Here is a 19,684-nt window from a genome sequence, read left to right as displayed (position 1 = left end):
AGGCCTTTAAGGATCCTCTTTGTGAGGTACTTTTGTGGTCTCTCCAGTTGTTGCAGGTGTCTAGTGAGGTACTTGCCAAATGCGGCATTATACTTGATGATTGGCCTAATGAGGGAAGAGTAGAGGGAGACAATGACCTCTTTCTTCCTGGATGCAAAACCCTTAGTAATGAAATGTGCCACACAGAAGGACTTTCTGACTACAGTGGCAATGTGGTGATCAAAAGAGAGGTTGCTGTCAACCTGTCCCTTATAACATCTTCTGTGTTCAGTGGACTACCATCAATGTGGTAATTCATGGGAACTGGGTTTTTCCCAAAAGGGGATGATGACATATTTTTTGGCATTGAGCTTAAGGCTTTGGTTGTGACACCAGTCGTTGGTCTCAGTGAGGCTATTCTGTAGGATGACAACATCACTTGGGGGGTTAATAATAGCTCCCAACTTGTAATCATCTACGAACATTGTCAGCCAGAGTCCCTTCGTGTTGGTCTGGACTTCACAGAAGTAGATACCAAGCAGGAGAGGACCCAGGACCGAAGCCTGTGGGACTCTACGTGTGACTAGTCGGCAGTCTGAAATCGAGTCAGCTACTTTCACACTGTGGGTTCTGTCTGTGAGCCAGTTTGCAACCCACCTAGTGATATAGGGGTTGATGCCAAGCTTAGTGACTTTTTCTATGATTCCTGAGTGGGGAATGGTAGCAAAAGCCTTGGCCAGGTCAAGGTAGGCTGTATGAACCACCTTGCCTTCATCCACACCTCTGGTGACTGACTCAAAGAAGTTGACCAAGTTGAGTAGGCATGATCTACCCTTTACAAAACCAAACTGTGTGGGATCCAGAGTTTGGAGATTCACTATGTCCTTATTTATTAGGTCCATGATGATGCGTTCCATAGCTTTGCATATTAGACTCATCAGGCTAATGGGGTGATAGTACCCAGGGTCAGTAGTCACTCCTCATTTGTGGAGAGGGGTGATTGTAGCAGTGCGTCATTCAGTAGGGACAAAGCCTGAGGTGAGGCTGTGATTGAACAGGGCAGACAGGTGAGGTGCCAGTTCACTTTGTAGTTCATGCAGAACACAACCAGGGATATTGTCAGGTCCCATAGAAACTGTATTCTTGGGCTTGGACAGTGCTGTTTTAACCTTTGCAGCAGTAATACTGGGTGCCTGGCAATCTACTAGTATTGTGATTGGTCCTTTGGGGGGGAGGGGTAAAGTTGGCACTGAATCTATTGGCTGGTATACTGGCAGTATCTGTTGGTTGGTATAAGAGGTACCATTGTGCAGTAGCTCAGAGCAAATCTGGGTATTACCATGGAGATTCTTTACATAACTATAGAAGGTCTTGTGGTTGTCTTTACTATTTGCTGCAATTCTGTTTTCATAACTAGCTTTAGAGGATTTGATGATGGATCTCAACTTTTTGTTGAGGCTGATAAGGGAGTTTTTCCAGTCTTGGGACTTCACCTTATTCCGCATCAGTTTCCTCCTTCTGTTGTAGAGTTTGTTTATGGCAGGTTGCGATGACCGTGCCCTGGCCCAGCAATCAAGGAGCCTCAACCCTCACCACTAACACCAGGGAGGTCATCTCATAGAAGAGAAAAGGATAACTAATACACACAGTAAAGTGCAATTTCCCTTAAGTGCACACAGAGATCACAGTCAGTCTGGGCCTAGTTGCTCCCTTGCTCACCAGGTCCCCAATAAGACTCCCCACTGGCACACCTATAGGGTCCAGGTCTCAGCCTAGCTGGGCAAGCTAAAGCCTCCAATACCCTCTCTGTCCAACCAGTGCTTCATGTCCCTGCCCAAGTAGCTGACACAAAATACACACACTTTGAGATAAGTATCTATACTACTTCACAGACACTCCTGGAAAAGGCTGACACAGATTCTCCAGCTGTGCCCCTTTACCCAGACTATACCTGGGTAATTACTGCCACCACCCAACTAATAATAGCTACTAAAAGGCCCTTAAAAGGGTGTCCAATTATTACTGTGCAATATTATTATCCAATGGTAGTATGACTAACAGTCAAGGCTTACATTAGAGTGGCCTATTACAATAACCTCTATAAATATGCAATGTACTCTAGAGCTTATCTCTACACAAATCAGTCACAGGTAGAAGGTTTTAAAAATATGTAGTAATAAATAATTAAAACACAAGACAAAACTACTACACCACAGAGATATCAAAGAGTTCAGAGATCACACAGAAACATAATATAGTAGGACAGGTCTGATTTCAAAGAAAAATATCTAATTAATCTTTACTAGCTTTAACTATGTGAGCAGAAGGCAGAGTGTTGTTAAGCTGGATATCAAAATCAAAATGCTTGCAGTCTCTTGTGAGAAATAGTATTTAAACATTACTAACAAACATGTCAATAAAGGCCCTTCCCAAATTACATAATTTTTGACACTTAGGTTTTCACAGTATTCATATTGCATCATCTTAACACATGGTCTGAGTTCTCATGCCACAAACTGCATTATTTAGCAATCTAACACCTACTCAGAAAATTACAACAATATAAGGCATTTCACATATACATTCCAGCAGAAACTAGAGCAATAAAGCACCTTCCACATCTAAATTCTGGTCATAAACTTTAGCCTTAAAACAATGGGCATGAAACCTTCATCCAGACATACTGGAACCGACTTGTAAAACATTAAAGGGATTCATAAGATCTTTTCAACTTAAAAAGACACATTTGAAATACTTGGCTTGGCTTTCCTTACAGCAGATGGCAATGTTGCAACAATCTTGATGTTCACATTTTACAGTGTTTTCTTACATTTAAAAACACAAGCCTGTATTTTACATTTGTTTATACAGTTGATAGAATTATGTATCAAATTCTATTTGACTAGGCTGGCAGCCTTTGCCCATTTCTCCCCAAGTGTGTGGACAAGCTCTTGTATATATATATATATATATATATATATATATATATATATATATATATATATATAGATAGATAGATATAGGTTTACCTTTGCAACACCGAAACACACTAGTGCGATTGCTCATATGAGTGAATCATAACAATGAAAATCAAAATTGTGACAGTTTCCAATGTTCAAAAATCAGCAAATCGAAAATCAGATTAGCTGATTTTCGAACATAAATGTCGAAAAGAAAATGTAATGAAGTGTAAAGTAGGGGGGCAAGCACCCCTGCACCCCCGCATGTGGGGGGCTGTGCCCCCTACTTCCCTTCTTTAATATTGTAACTCCGAGATCGCACTACAGTGGGGAAAGGGACCATTTTCCAATCCCCACTATAGTGCAATCTGCCCCAAAATGCCGAATCTGCAATGAGCAAATGTCACTGTGCATTCGCTCATTGCACATTTGAACCTTTTTCATTCAGCATTTGCAAACTTTGCAAATGTCCTTTTGGACAACTGCTGCTTGCCCTTGTGCAAAATGCACACAGGAAGGTAATCCATATATGTGTGTGTGTGTGTGTGTGTGTGTGTGTGTGTGTGTGTGTGTGTGTGTGTGTGTGTGTGGCGCATGTGTGTGTGTGTGTGTGTGTGTGTGTGTGTGTGTGTGTGTGTGTGTGCGCATGCGTGTGTGTGTGTGTGTGTGTGTGTGTGTGTGTGTGTGTGTGTGTGTGTGTGTGTGTGTGTGTATGTGTGTGTGTGTGTGCATGTGTGCACGTGTGCGTGTAGTCTTAAAAGCTGCTATTGACAAGATAAAGTTTCCAACAGAGTAGAGAGAGATAGAGAAATAACCTGGAACATACAGGTGGCATTTTTAGCTTGATGCATTCTTATTAACATAATCTGACCACATACTGTCGCTTAAATCTGGCATACAAAGGTAACAACACATCCTGAAGATAGTACTGCAATGGTAGCTACTTTGGGTAAAGCTTTGGTTTTCGCATTCTGCTGTTGCGTGTTGTGTGGTGGCTCATCATGTCCATGGTATTGTCTTTTTTCAGATGGTTCATCAACATGCTGTTGTCTAGTAGCAGGTTCTAGACCACTTTTTAACTGACCTGAATGTTGTCTTCCATTATTATTTTCCATATCAAGGATATACAATAGAGGTGCAGTTCTAGAGACTGTTTGGTGCATTTCACATATATCTGTGTTGTAGTTTAAAGTTAACATTTGCTATCCTAGAGCAAAGCTTCTCAAAGGCCTCTCTCTCTCTCTTTCTCTCTCTCTCTCTCTCTATATATATATATATATATATATATATATATATATATATATCGATATAGATTTATATTTATATACATACATTGAAACTGCATGTTCTGTACTTTATCGTGCATATCATGTTTCACCAAGACGAGCCTGGAGTATAAATTTCAGCTGAGCGGTAACATTACTAGTGAGTACTGGTGTTTCTGTTGCGATAAGAGAACAGAACCATTTCTATATTGTGTTGCCAGGGTATATCATCGGCATTAATGGTTTGGTTGTGTGTCACAACCTAACAAATCACTGATTTCTGAAAAGTAAATATTAATGCAGCAGAATTTAATTTCTCCATTTTTTAGGGGTGGCACACCTTAACCTTCCATGCAGGAAGTTTTGCTGCTGCAGCCCTTCCTTAACTTACATAATTAGCTTAAACTTTGGTACATCTCTGGGAAAGGTGAATTCCTCATGAAGTGACCACCATCAACTGAAGTTGACTTTTCAGCCCACTTATCCATCACTGCTAAGTTGATGATCTCACTAGTGGATAAATACTTTGCAAATGTGGTGTATATTGGGAACAGAATCTTCAACGTAATTTCTGAAACTGCTTGTTAGGTTCAGTATTGCACATTGTTGGCTATATGAAAGTTTGTTACTTATTTGCCACTAATTCTGCTATAGAGCTGCAATGTATGTATTGACTAAACTTAGAACCTCAGAAGAGGTTATTGATGAGTCTGGATTCCATACAAATAAGCAAATATACCTTATAGCTAAAAATACATCAAGCACAGATTAAAAGGCTGTTAGGCTAACTAACTTCAGTTAAAAGGGGAAATTATTCTATGCAGAACATACTCTTGTACAAAACTTTGACTACTTAGTTACTTTGGATTAGGTTTAAATTATTACCTTTGTATTAATGGGAGCTAACACTTTTAAGCCAATGCTCGACATAACACAATATAATACAGTATTTGTAACCCAGTAACACTTTTGGCCTATGGAATGTTTCTCCCCCAAAGAATCAAATTTGAAAACATAAGGCAAACAAATGTAAATATCTTGCAAGCAGCAGATGCTATTAAAAAAAGCAAAAAACAATATTATTAGTATTTTTTACATTTATAGTAGTCCAATGCATTTCATCCCTTTCATCAACATCTATTATTTTCATGAAAATCTTATCATCTATATTATTTAGTACTAATGCTCTCTATTTTCTCCCTTTTTCCATATGAATTTCATTAGCCCTAAGCATATCTTTTTATCATTTATACCTTTTTTCCAACCATTCATTCATTACTTGTAAGAAATATTCTTTTTGCCTTTCTTGTATGTTTTTGTACATTAAGTATTCAAGTCCATTTATCCCTGTATCTGATTCTACATTTACTGTCTTAAGTATGTTTTCTAATTCTATTATTGTAATCTTTTCCTCCATCCCTTTATTGTCTTCTTCAGTTAACCTGCTTAATTCCCAACTATCTTTTAATGTAATGTTGCTTATTGAGAATATCTCTACTATATATTATTTTTGTTTTCATAATGTCTTCCTGTGTATTTACTATGCTGCCTTTTCTATCTTTTAATTGTCTCATTATTCTTGTATTTGTTTTAACCATTTTATTTAAGTATGGTGCTACTTCTTTCTTTCCATGAAAAAAGTATATTTGTTTAAACAATCTTCTTTTATTTTTTCTTGATTCATTTCATACAACTTTCTTTTTCTATAAACCTTTCACTATAACTTGCTATATTTTTGAATATTCAGTTACTAATTTCCTTATATGCATCAAAATCCTGTAGTCTTTTCAGTTTTTGCCATTTTAATACCTCTTTTGTATATTTCTCTTTCAAATTGATCCACCAACTTGTCCAGTCTTAATAATATTACCTCATACTTATGTGATCTTTCCATAATTATAGTATTATGTCCTGACTCATTACTTCTTTTTATTCCTTTGCCTATCTTTATATAATTCATTTTTTCTTGTATCTCTATATGGCTAAATGAAAATCCTGTGATTTTACACCCTTGATGTAGTAGAATCAAGCTGTCTGAAACTATAAAATAATCAATTTTGTTTCTTAAATTGCTTCTTTTGTAAGTCCAGTTCTTATTTTCCCATAAGTAAATGTTGTTATATTTAATCATACTTAGAATTACTTCAGCATCTGTTCCTTCTTTACATCTGTGTCTTAAATCACAATTAAAGTCCCCCATTATGATTACTTGCATGTTTAAATTTACAATGATCCATTATTTTTCTAAACATGATTTCTCTTTGTTTCTGTAAGGTATATGCATAAAGTGTAATTTCTCGGTAAACTTGATTTTTATAACATATGTCTAGTATTACTATTCTTCCAGTGAGTACCATTGTATAATCTAAAATATATATCTATTCTTTACACAGGATGACTATACCAGAGCATTTTTCATTACCTAAATTCCAAATTAATTTGCCATCCCATAAGCCATTTATTTGTTCTCTTTCTTCAGCTATTGTTATTCTAATGTCTATAAGTGCTATGATACCATATCTAATGTCATACACCATCCTAATACTCCTAACCTATGGTGAATATTCTTCATGCTGTTGATGTTAATGGCTAAGATTCTCCCTATAATGAATGCCTTTTATTTCCAACCTTTTCCTTTTTGTTTTCCCCTATAGTTAGATTTTTGAACTTATGTTCCCCATCTTTCACTCTTTTACCTATGGAACCTATTTTGTTTCTTGCTTTTATCCATTCACTTTCTCCTTCATCACTTGAAATACTTATTTCTCCTTCATTTCCTTTCTTATCTTTTATTTCATCCATACTCTCTTCCACATCCATTTTTACTTCAACTTCATTTACTTGTTCGTTTTGTTTTTCCTCTATAGTGTCTGATACAATTTCTTCCTTCTCTTGCTCCTGTACTAATGTCATTTCTTGAGTATGTTTTTCTAGTTCTGTACAATCCATCCAAGAATGACCTATCTTTTCACATTTTACCTACTTTTGTTCACATTTCCTTGCTTTGTGTCCCATTTTTCCACATAAAAAAAATTTCTTTTATCACAGTTGTTAATTAAATGATCATCCTTACCACATAAAAAATGTCTTAGGCTGTCCCCAATATCTCATCATACCTTTGTTTCCTTCAGTGTTAATTATATTAGGTAAATGCACAATTTTTTTCATCTTGCATTTTCAATATTACACCACATTCACACCTTCTACTCCATAAGCCTCTATTATCATATATTTTTGTGACATGCAAAATGTCTCTACATATAGTCTTTAAATACTCTTTCAAATCATCTGTTTCAATTTCATTTCTAAATTGCACACTTTCTTTTTGGCTACTGCATTAAAAGCCTGTATTACATAGGAGTTCCATGGATTAATTTATTTTCTTTTATTATACTGCTCTATATATTTTTCCATATGTTGAGCCTCTTCAAAGAAAATGTCACAGAATGTATCCTTTTACTTCTCTTTTCTTCTAATTTCTACCTTTTTCCTTCTTTTCTTTCCCACTGTCTCATTGTCTGTGTGTACGATCTCTTTTCTTCTTTCTTTTTCTTGTGTATTTTCATTCTCTTGAATTCTTTCCATTATCTCTCCCCAGGATGCTGCCTTTTCAGTTTCCAGCTCACTTTGATCTAATGATTATTTTAAGTGGGCATCCCACAACCTTCCCAATTGGGGGGGTTGTAATAACAAATTCTGTTGTAGAATATCTGTTGCAAATGCATTTTGCTGAAAAATATGCTCGGAATCCAGCATTGTACCATCCTCTGCCTGTATTTCCCCTACTTTCACCTTGTTTACATTATCGCTGCCGTTCTCCTCCTTCCTGGCCTCTTCAACTCCTTCTCCATCATGTTAGCTTCAAAAGCTGTTCGATTAACAGCATTTTCCTTCTCCATAGCAACTACCACACTTTCCTTCTCATCCATGCTTCCTGCCTCTCTGAGCAGCCTTTGCACTCGGAACTGAAAATAGGAAGCACCACACTGAATTATGTCCCCATATGATCGCTCGCATGATGAGCAGAGGAAATTCCCTCATGCCCTGGCCAACTGGCCAAATTTTCCCTAGTTGTAAAAACAGCACATCTGGTCTAACTTAAAAAGAAATGTCTAACCTAATTGGGCTAACCCAATCAACAAAGGATAAATAAAAATAAAAGTTGACTGGCCCTGCAGCTATATCTACCCAGCTTTTTTATAGCACTTCACTAATCAATTCCTTAGCATGTAAGGGCAGTCATACAGCTGAGTATCAATAAACATTACTTAAGTTCTGCTCCTTTTATAACTATATTTAGAAAATATCCGAGCAAAGATTTCAAATGTCACTTGCCTGTCATTGGTTACTTAATCCTTGTTATGTAAAGCTGTATTTATTGTGTCATATTTATAAAATGCTTTCTTATTATTACTTGTATTACTTACTTTGTAGACCTTCCTCTCCATAATTGATTCCTAAGCATTGAATTAGTATTTGATACCCTTCATGACTTCTTGTTGAAGGAAGTGTTTGACATATATGACTATGATGTTTTTTTTTTTCCAGTGATGTAGTCCACCATGGTACATTCTGTTTATTCTGGTTTAAATCTGACACTTGCAAAACATGCATCATTATAACATTTTTTGATTTTCATATAAAAGTACTGCCAGTCTTCTTAAACAGCATGAGACATGAGGTCAGTAGAGCAATATTAGATAGTTTACTACATATATTCTGGTAAGGATTCTGGTAAAATGCAAATGAAGTAGAAGAATTATTCTTTGGATAATAATTCTAGTCATTTAGAGAATGGTCAACCTGTACATCAGCACCTTGATTAGAGAATGAATGTTCTCCATCAGGGTGTTAATCGCCAGACAATGCCAGCTGAAAAAAAGTCCACTGCTTCACAGCAGCATATTAAGCTGCCATGGAGCTCAGTCTGAAAGAAAGCTAGCAGCCACCATTATTTTACCCCTGCTAAGCAGCGCTTTTATTGTTTCATGAGTGTAAAATTTAAAAAAAGAAAATTAAAAAAATAAAATAAAAAAAAAAATAGAAAAGTGAGCATGTGTTTGTCTGTGTGTCAGTGTATGCATGCATGAACATGAGAGTGAGGTCGATCGAGACATTATTTTATGCTTACTAAGTAGTACATGTATTTTTTAGTGAGTGTAAAATTAAAAGAAACATAAAAACGAAACAAAGGAGGAAAAGTATTTGACAAGTACATGTGTGTGTGTGTGTGTGTGTGTGTGTGTGTGTGTGTGTGTGTGTGTGTGTGTGTGTGTGAGAGAGAGAGAGAAAAGGTGTGAAAGCGATTGACCGACCAGTGGCAGCAGCAGTTAAAAGGTTTGTATGTGACCTCTTAGCTCAAGAAATCCGGATAAAGCCTAAAATAAAGAGGGAAAAAAGGCTCTAAAAACAGGACAGATTTTAAATATTGCTCTTATTAAATTACAAATTTGCTCAAATAACAAAATTTGTGTTAGCATGTATTTTCTGAAGTGCAAGTACATTTTGTGTGTGTGTGTGTGTGTGTGTGTGTGTGTGTGTGTGTGTGTGTGTGTGTGTGTGTGTGTGTGTGTGTGTGTGTGAGACCGATCAAGCAGTGACAGCAGCAGTTAAGAGGTTTGTTTACCTCTTGGCCTCTTTGTTCAAGATATCTTGATAAAGTCAAAAACAAAGGGGAAAGAAAGGCTCAAAATAGGAACAGATTTTAAATACTGATCTTATTAAATTGCAAAGTTGCTTGAATAACAGGATTTGTGTTAGCATGCATTTTCTGAAGGAACTAAAGTCTGAAACTGAAATGTAAATCATTATTTAATGACTTCAGTCCCTAGTGATTGGCAACAAACCACACATTTTAGGAGTATGGGACCAAACACTGAAATAAATATCTGGATAATTTTTGAAAATGTTATATTGTGGATGTAAAATACTTCCTTCAACACCATTTACATATACTACAGCAAGTTTGAAACATTAGGCAAAGGAACTATTTTACATCAAAAATATATTCAAAAATAATATAGTAATAAAAAATATGTAAGTAAAACACAACAATTATACAGACAGCTCATTCTATACGCTCATTAATGCCCTCCAGGGTGCATGTTACTGTGTAAATAACACTCTTCCAGGAGTATTGAGACCCTCCACTGCAGGCATTATTTGCAGAGTAACATACATCCTGTTAGGCATTATTGCTTGCTTAGAATAGAAGAAATACTGTTGTGGTCTGATGTACCTGAAAGTGCCCTCAGCTTGCTGTTGTTCCTAATAACTTTTGGATTAGTCAGTACTATATTCAGTGTATTATTCTTTGTAGTATTAAATGTCACTTACTGAGTACACCTGTGCTGTTTTCTGGAGCATATCTATCTGCTGCGCCTGTTGAATCTTCATGGAATGTGTCACTTCTATGCGAACACAATTACAATTGGTGGATTGCAGCTTTCTTTTTTAGGCTCAGTAGTGAGTGAAACACCAATTTAATGTTATATTTCACTTGGCTCTGAGAATAAATGTGCCTTAGTATCTACTAGATCATTGCTCCATACGATTACCCAGAGTATCATCTGGGCTGTTGTTCCATATGATTAAACAGCTTTAGTTCTGTAGGCTAGGGTAAGCACAAAAAGGAGCATCTGGGATATGCTGAGTGTCAATTCTTCCAGGGGCATAACTGCATATATGGACTGCATCACCTAGTGGGAGATGTGCAATTGCCATTTGAAACTCTGTCCAGGCTTTACAATAGTAGGGGGTTGATTAATGGCATTGCTTTGTGTAGGCAGGTGGAGTTGGTCATTTATGCTTCAGAGAACTCCTTATATCTCTCCACCATGCCAACTAATGTTTGCAGTTCTTTTGGTGCTGGTACCACTTATTTATTTTGTGTAATCTGGTAATAGAATGATAAGATATTACAGCTCCAAGAGTACTGCTCATAGCGGTAAATCAAAGTTTGTTTTCTCCCTTGTACAGCAGACTACTTGCTTTACACTCCATCTTCAAATGGGGACCTTTTTTTTATAATATTTTATGTAAGAATTGTTTCTGTGTTCCAGTTTATACTCTAAAGTAGATATTCTGTTTTAGAAAGTGTTTTGTAGGATCTCATACAAACCTGAACGATTCCTGTGGACTGTTCTGTAATTTAGGATACACAGGCAACTTCTCTTTAGTTAAACACTAACTTAGGAGAGGTCGGGATTGCCACTGCTAGGATATGTTGTATATGGCCCATCTACTATTGGCTTACAATTCAGTGTACTCTAAGTTTCCAACAGCAAAAGTTGTATATATTTATCTAAATGAAAAAGATGTCATTATATATCTACCCCTAGTCTGTGGCCTCATGCAACCCTCCCCAAAGCCAATGTCACACCATTCACCGTCAACAATATTAGCTCTGGGCAGTAGTGTTTCTTTAGCCTCTTACCTCTGACTGCTGAGTGATTGTTTATATGTTGTCTTCTTGTCCATTCATTTTAAGCTTCTTATAACTCAGAGGACTACGGTTCAAGTGCTATCCATGGTACTGATAGTTGAATTTTTTTTCAAATTTGATGAAAACTTTATAATGCTAACTACATAAAAGAATGGAGGTACAAAAAAGATGTATTTCATTTGGTCCCATTTATTTATTTATTTATTTTTTCCCCATATCTGCATTAAAAGTTTATAGTGCAGTTTCTAACAGCAAAGCACAAATAAGACCAGTACAGCCAGGGACAATGCCAGTAGATTAATTTTGTCTTCTGTGGATAATTCAGCAGTGTAACAGCAGTTTGGATATGTTTTCAAAATAAATGTGATACACTGTTTTGTAAATAGAATGTGCAATTGTTGCTGCCTTGCATTTATGAACTGAGTGTAATAGCTGCAGTAATTAATCTGAGAATGCCAGTCAGCAGTTCAGGTGAGATGAAATATATAGACTGTGCTAGTCACTGTTTCTGCTAAAGTTGCCAACAGCAGCAGCTTAGCCAGTAACTGCCAAGTGTTCAAGAATTCTCTGTTGCTATAGCTGTGATGTCACATGCTGATACTGACACAGGGTTGGTTATTTTGTGTTTCAGATCACTTACTGCAGCTGAGCACAGAGAAGAGGAAGACTCCCACCCACATCCTTCATTCTGTTAAAAGAAATCAGCAGTGCAGATTAATTCGAGCTTGTGTCGGGTGGCTCCTTGTACAAAGGCTGCCTAGAAAAAAGAAACACAGTGCCATTTAATGAGCTGTAAGATTAGGCCCTGCTGTTAGCACTCCATGCTTAAGATTCATCTCTCACTGTTTGTGCTTAATGTATATGTTTCTGCACAGTTCGTTTGGGAAAGCCCAGATTAGAACCCAAAACGGCTGCCGAAGAAGGGCCATCAAACATGCCTACAGAAACATTACAGACAGATAGCATGGCTAAGTCTGCCAGCCCTGCAGTTGCATTTACTTCAGCTGTTCCTCTTCGTATTTTGAACAAAGGACCTGATTATTTTCGACGGCAGGCAGAACCTAACCCTAAAAGGCTGAGTGCTGTGGAGAGGTTAGAAGCTGATAAAGCAAAATATGTTAAGAGCCAAGAAGTAATAAATGCCAAACAAGAGCCTGTGAAGCCAGCAGTCCTAGCAAAGCCACCTGTGTGTCCCACAACTAAACGACAGTTAGCTAGTCCTGCCTTGAAGGTGTTTAATAACAACACAAAAAGTGATGGTAGTGTAAAAAGAGAAACTTTAAAACTTGAAATGCTAATAAATATTCTTAATAGTTCAGAGGGCTCTTCTTCAGTCTCGGGCAACAAGCACATTGCACAGAACTGGCCCCCACACAGGTCTGACTCAACAGAACTTAACCGCCACTCATTTGCAGAATCTTTGAAGGTGTACTCTAGCCAGGGTAGCAGCAGCCCCCAGGGAGGCAATTTGAATGACAACAAGAAGGCATTGGATGAACAATCAAGTGAACACTACTTTCATAGATCAGGTCCGCCTATTCCACCAAAACCCAACTTTTCTGCTTGTACTACCCTCAGAACACCTGATAATGACACAGTAGAGTCAGGTAGTGGAGTTATTCGTCGACCATCACTGCAAAGGTCTAAGTCTGACCTGAGTGACAGATACTTTCGAGTAGATGCAGATGTTGAGCGTTTCTTCAATTATTGTGGACTAGATCCTGAAGAGTTGGAAAATCTTGGGATGGAAAGTTTCTCCAAAGCCAGTTCTGATATAATTTCTCTCAACTTTCGCAGTGCAAGTATGATTAGTTCAGATTGTGAACAATCTCAGGATAGCAACAGTGACTTAAGAAATGATGAAAGTGCTAGTGACCGGGTACCATACGGGATCTCCGCAATTGAAAGGAATGCTAGAATTATCAAATGGCTTTACAGCATCAAACAGGCGAGAGAGTCACAGAAAGTATCACATGTTTAAGGAAAGACAGTATTCTGTTTCTAAACCTTGAGCTGCAAAGGGTTTTGAAATCCTCTTGAAGTTTTGTGTGCTTCTCAGTTTGCTTTGCTTCACTTGTGCAATTTTGTCCCTCAGCTGCATGCTTGTCAACATGTAATCTGACTTGGTCTCTAACTTGAATTACAGTCAATCAGCCTGCTTAAGCTTATACTTCTGATGTAAAAGTAAAGACCAAAGGTATTTAATACTTCATTGCTGTCAGACAATGTTTTTTATGCATTTTCCTATTCTTTTTGTTTGTAGTAGCTGAAAGCTTGGCACTTAAGAACAAAGATGAATGTAACTCTGTGTCCATTTTTAGACTTCATTAACAATTATGTTATGCTTTTTTTATCACCTTTCTGCTAGGGCAGAGAGAAAAGGTTTTATCACTGAGTGGTGGGGTTTCCTAGAATTCACAATTTCACTCTAGTTCCTGGACATATTAAGTGTTCTGGGGAAAGGTTAATTCAGTTCCTTGGATGAAGACTTTAAATGCAGTCTGTTTGCAATGAAGCCTTTACACATCTGAAGTGTAAGTTTTTAGTATGTTAGCAGGGTCTCTGTGTATTTTCAAACTGAAAGTAGTATAATGCCTTTGCAGGGAGCCATCACTTGACAGTATTCGGAAACTGTGACATATGTTTGAGCTGGGACAGCAGTCACTGGCATTTGTCAGCTGATTTGCAACAAATCAAAGCAAAGCATCTCTGATCGGACTTTTTAAGGCCAAGTAAGATTTTCAATGAAAGTTAAGCTTGCAGCATTTATTGTTTTTTTTTTTTTTTAATGAGATTTTGTTACAGTAATAAAGGACTCTATCTATGGCATATTTCAGCTTTTTTGATCATATCTTTAAGGACAAGGTCATTTCTTCCACCGTAAAGGAGTACTAACTTTAAAATATGTGTTGTGCAGTGTGTTTTATGTGTATATTCCTAATGTGTCTATTTGTTTAGCAGTAATATTTTTTCCTCAGGCTTTGATGTCCGTCTTGCACCAGCTGTGGATTATGTTGATATTGTTTATTGTGTGTTATGTTGCAGTTCCCTGAACTTCTTTTGACATGTTGTATATCTAGGCCATATGTTTCAGTGAAGGATGTTTTACAACAGAAATGTCTGCTCTTGGAATCCTGATATTGCTTTGGTTAAAAAGTAATGTGATATTTTTATTTATATTTAGGAAAACACAAAAATCTGGTCAGTAGAAGCATTTTAAGTTTTTTTTCATTTAAAAATAAAAAGATAGCTATAAAAGACATGTAAACTGTGACATTTGAGAACTTCTGTACGTAGCAGGTACTGTTTTCTTAGAGTAAAATCAAATTAATTATTTTTCAGTTCTTCATTAAGCTGTGAACATTATGTTCATTGATGTTCACAATATAATACGCTATTTGCTCCTACCAGAACTTTTCTTATGCAGAATTACCTTTAGACCAGTACTTCATGAGCCTCTGGTTCTGGTTTATCACCATCACACAAGTTAGGAGGTGCAGTATTAAAAAATTAAGAAAGTGCGAGAGAAAGAAGTGCAGACACAGGTATCAAGTTAGTTGTTGCTAACATATTTATAATGAGAACTCCTAGCAATCAAAGGAAGCACCCCAATGTTGTCTGCACACACCTTCCTGTTCACACATGTATGGTTTGCACAGCACATATTTTTGTACACCATTCTATGTATGGTACTGCTTTAAGGTTATTGTTAAATGTTCATTTTATGGATGCTCATAATTTCTCAATACTTCAGAAGTAGTACAAGCTGAAAGTCTGTCTCTCATTTAAAGGCTGTTGTCTGTCCAGTGCTTAACTGTTTTGTTAATTTACCAAGCACCTTGACAGTAGAAGGCATAAACTGTTATATTACTACTTGTGTACAGGAGTTTTGGTGAAAAAGTAAGAAAAACATTGTTATCATATTCCCTGTGGATGCCTTATTAGTCATAATAAACTAATTTCACATAATTCTAAGCCGGGTTTGGCATGGATTTTCTCTTTAAATAAAACATGGGAAAACACTTGTTTAGCAGTGCATCACCTACACTTTTTACAATGTTAAATCTGATACAATTTCTACCCACCATATTGGTGTCCCCACATAACTATCTGTTAAACATTTGTTAAAAGAAAGACTTTATAAACTCATTTGGTTTAAATGGTTGACGTTTTTATGAGTGGTTGAATATTAATTTGACATTTTTAAATATTGAAAAAAATGTAGTGCCATTGAGCCAAGGGGGGGTTAAGTGAAAGTTTGGCAAAGATTATACTTTAGCTATATCCTGCATCTTGAAATATGGAAGAGAAGGTAGAAATTGTGAAATAATGGTATGTATTAATAAACAGACAGGAAACATATTTTCAGCTGCAGTTGATGGGAAAATATAAAATGTGCACTTTTAAGTGTAATCTGATAAAATCTAGTTAGTTTTAGAGTGTCCTTTTAAGGATGAATGTTTAAATTGGGCTTGTCCAACATTCTTGCACAGAGGACTGGATTTATTATTGCTTGATTTCCTGGGGGGTGTGAAAACAAAAAAAAAACTTTCTATTTTTGGGTTTCTAGGGCTCACAATGATTAAAAAAATCATTGAAGCATAAACTCTGCAGAGACTACTCCTAGGGATTTCATTGCATCCTGATTGTGGGTTACATGGCAGCATATGCAACACACTGCATTTGTCAGGCTACATGGCAGCATATGCAACACACTGTATTTGTCAGGCCTCACTCTATGTGCAGTAAAATAAATGTCACCCTGCCTGCTGAAATAATTATGTATTTTGCACTTCTAATCTAACCACACTTAAGATAGACATATTCTGGATATAGACTGCATTTTTCAATCCTAAGCAGATGTTGTAAATTTAGACATAGTGGACACAAGAGTATACACACATTCGAATGGCCATGCAAGGCTTTTGGAAGAGACTTTCCATACTGGGCTCTGTCTCTGAAATAGTTTGAGGTCTGCTAATCATAGTTATATTGTGCTTTTAGGTGCAGAGGTAATAAAACACACAGATGCATATTTATTTCTGAATATCCAATCGTTTTCCCTTTATGATTTTCTTTCAGTAATAACATTTCATATGCTGGAAAACATCAGTTTCTGGGACAAAGAAATACTGGTTTAGTTCTTATGTTATATATACAAAATATATATTTTAATTGATGAATAACATATTCCCACACTGTGTGAAAAAGTGAAAATGCGTATGTCTTTTGTAAAATGACTCTAAAGACTTTTGCACAGTGGAGGCTGTGAAATTATAAGACACAAGCTAGCAAATGCTATTTCATTAGGAAAAATAAAAGACATAATGACTACATAAAGGTATTTTAACTTGTTACTCTCAGACACATACACTGCCTCCAGGCCATATCAATGATCATTCAGTACCGGTGTGTAAATGTCCTGTGTTATCACAGATAATATGCTTCCTCAACCATAACCAAAAACCTGTCCACCTTCTATATTTCTGAGGTTTGACTGTGAAGAAGTAAAATAAATAATGACCACATATACTGCCCCCCCCCCTGACAAGCCATGTCACTATATCAAGAATCATTTAACAGTTAGCATGTAATTGTTCTGTTCTTTCACGTGCAACCCTTCTCTGTACTCTCTAACAGGATAGCCTTCTTTTGTGTACCTCGCTGATCTAAGCTTTTATGAAAGAAAAAAAAATTGCCACAGTAATGTTTCAACTCAGTTTTGTTATGTAAGCACTTGTAACTGTCCTGTGCTTTTACCGACAGAGTGCCCCTCATCCCTTCATCACTCACAGACTGCCCCCCAAACAGATACTTCTGGTGATTACCTCTCATGTCTAATCATGAGGAAGCTCAAAAGTAATGGCCACATTAATTTCATTCAGCTTGCTGCTACAATTGCCACAACCACTACAATAAACACCATAATACACTTAAAAAACATGAATAAAAATGCTGCAGGTGGCAGTGTATACTCTTACCACTGTCCACAGATGATGTCTAGTAAACTGTTAAGAATTAAAAAAATACATGCAAAGAGCATCTACAGCAACCCAATCATAGTGTTCTCTTTAATTTACAAGTCCCAGCACCAGAACCTAAAGTCTTCACTGAGTTTTAACTCACTGCCTGTACTAATTGCCTTCTAGGCTTCTACAATATCATTTGTGTTTTCTTCTTGGTATTGGGAATTTTGAGATGCTGTGTCTTATAATACCTAGTTCTGAGACAAAGGCACAAAAGTTACTCTCCAGCTTGGCAGAGCTCAGTGGGTTATGGAGAACCCTCTGGCAGGTCAGTTTCTGTCTTGCAAGCAGCAATGTTGGACAAGCCTGTTCTTAATCATTTTGTCACAAAAAATGTAAATTCTATATGTAATACTGAATTGCCTTTACTGGTCAGTGAACTGATGTGTCTTTAGTCCTGTAACAACCTTTCATAGATGTGTCAAGTCATTTTTGCCAGCAAAAATGGAAATGCAGAGCCATATCATTATAAAGTATGTATTCATAAGTCATTAGTTAAATTATCAGAGATGCTGTAGCTATATTGTCCTGCTTATGTTGCATCTTAGGTTGTGGAGTTTGTTGCAGCCATAGAACAATGTAGAATCAGAACAGATAGCTGTCGTCATGAAGCTAGTAACTGTCGCACAGCAACATGGTACATATCTCCAACTGTTGACAATCCGTCTTCCTAATGGTTTAATCAGCTTCCATTATAGCCGAGAACAGTGGAGGCTTTAATGGAGCATTGAAAGTGCAATGGCTGGCCTCATTGTATTGTATGTTTTATTCATGCTTGGAATATATTGCAGCACTGCCTTACCTTTCATCAGCTAATAGGAAACTAGTTTTTTATTGTATAAATGCTGTAAGCAATTGTATATACTTCAGTTGTTACCAAATCTTCAAAGTCTGTTACACAAATAAATAGCTCTTGAAGCAGCTTTTGTTTTATTTGCATTGTTTTGTGAATTTGTGTCTTTTGTATTAGTTACTATTTTCTAGTGTCAAAACAAAGTTTAATAGGTACATAAACCATTAGATTTGCATGAATTAGTGTGTATTTGACACACGTTTGGAACTGTGTTCCCAAAGTACTTTTATTCCAAGATTATAATTTCAAGATGTCGTGTCTTCAGAAACTGCCTTTTTTTCTCTGAATTTTTTCATTCATATCTCATATCCTCATTTGCAAACCCAACTTGAAGATTTATCTGGAAGAAATTATAAGCTTTTCACTTCTTAGCTTGATAAATGAATAGATATACAGTCATCTGCACCCAATTGTGTCAACGTGCATATGCAGTAATTTAGTAATCACTAGGGCTACATCTTCAGCTTGCAGTGAACCATTCTCAGTTTTTTTTTAGAAATCCTTAATCATTGAACCACAAAGTACATTTCTGTGCCCATTGGGTAGTGGTTGTTCTTACTTTATCAGGTAAGAACTTGCCTTTATATCTCTTTATTTTGCTTTTTTCAGTATTCATGAACTGTGTTACTTAGTTGTAATGAGAGAGATCCTAAATATGGCATTTTGCAAACAGAACCTTTAACTAAACTTCATAATACCTCATTCTGGATTAGGGAAATGCAGAGTAAACAAAGCAATCATGAGGATTAATTTGTATTTGCCTGACAACATGAAGAGATGTTGGAGTGACATGACATTTCCTTCCTTACCAACCTGAGCCATGTGGAAAGCAAATCTGAACTGGATTTATTTAGCTACCTAATGCCTTAAGATTGATTGCATAGACATGTTCTGTTCTGAATAAAGACACATTTAAATTCATACTTTCTTCCCATTTTAGTTCAGCCTTTTTTCTTTCAAAAGATTTCAAGTCTGGGATGCTTTCAAGCCTAGGGTATTCATGCACATGGCATTCTGACATGTACTGTTACATCATGTGCCACCATAGGAGACCATAGCTAGCCCTTGTGCCCCTAAGTTCCCTTATGCCACTCTCACAGTTCAGATCTTGATACTGACTTATATTGTGGAATAGGTCTCCTGTTTTATGTTTAGCA

The 19,684-nt window shown here is 36.6% G+C and overlaps 1 protein-coding gene across 7 annotated transcripts in view; it reads left to right on the top strand.

Moving 5' to 3' along the window:
- FAM110B (family with sequence similarity 110 member B) overlaps positions 1–18,607 on the top strand; it is a 731,362-nt gene extending 712,755 nt beyond the window's left edge. For all 7 annotated transcript variants that reach the window (XM_044074233.1, XM_044074229.1, XM_044074232.1 and 4 more), the window contains one exon: positions 12,280–18,607. In XM_044074233.1, coding sequence (XP_043930168.1) covers positions 12,583–13,629 — 1,047 coding nt within the window. In that variant the 5' untranslated portion in view covers positions 12,280–12,582 and the 3' untranslated portion in view covers positions 13,630–18,607. The remainder of the gene's footprint in view (positions 1–12,279) is intronic.
- Positions 18,608–19,684: the final 1,077 nt, after the last annotated feature.

The sequence above is a fragment of the Protopterus annectens genome, chromosome 6.part0, assembly GCF_019279795.1.
Source record: "Protopterus annectens isolate FY-2018-M chromosome 6.part0, PAN1.0, whole genome shotgun sequence".
Lineage (NCBI taxonomy): Eukaryota > Metazoa > Chordata > Ceratodontiformes > Protopteridae > Protopterus > Protopterus annectens.
Note: the sequence above shows the minus strand (reverse complement) of the source record. Positions and strands in the feature narration are given on the sequence as shown.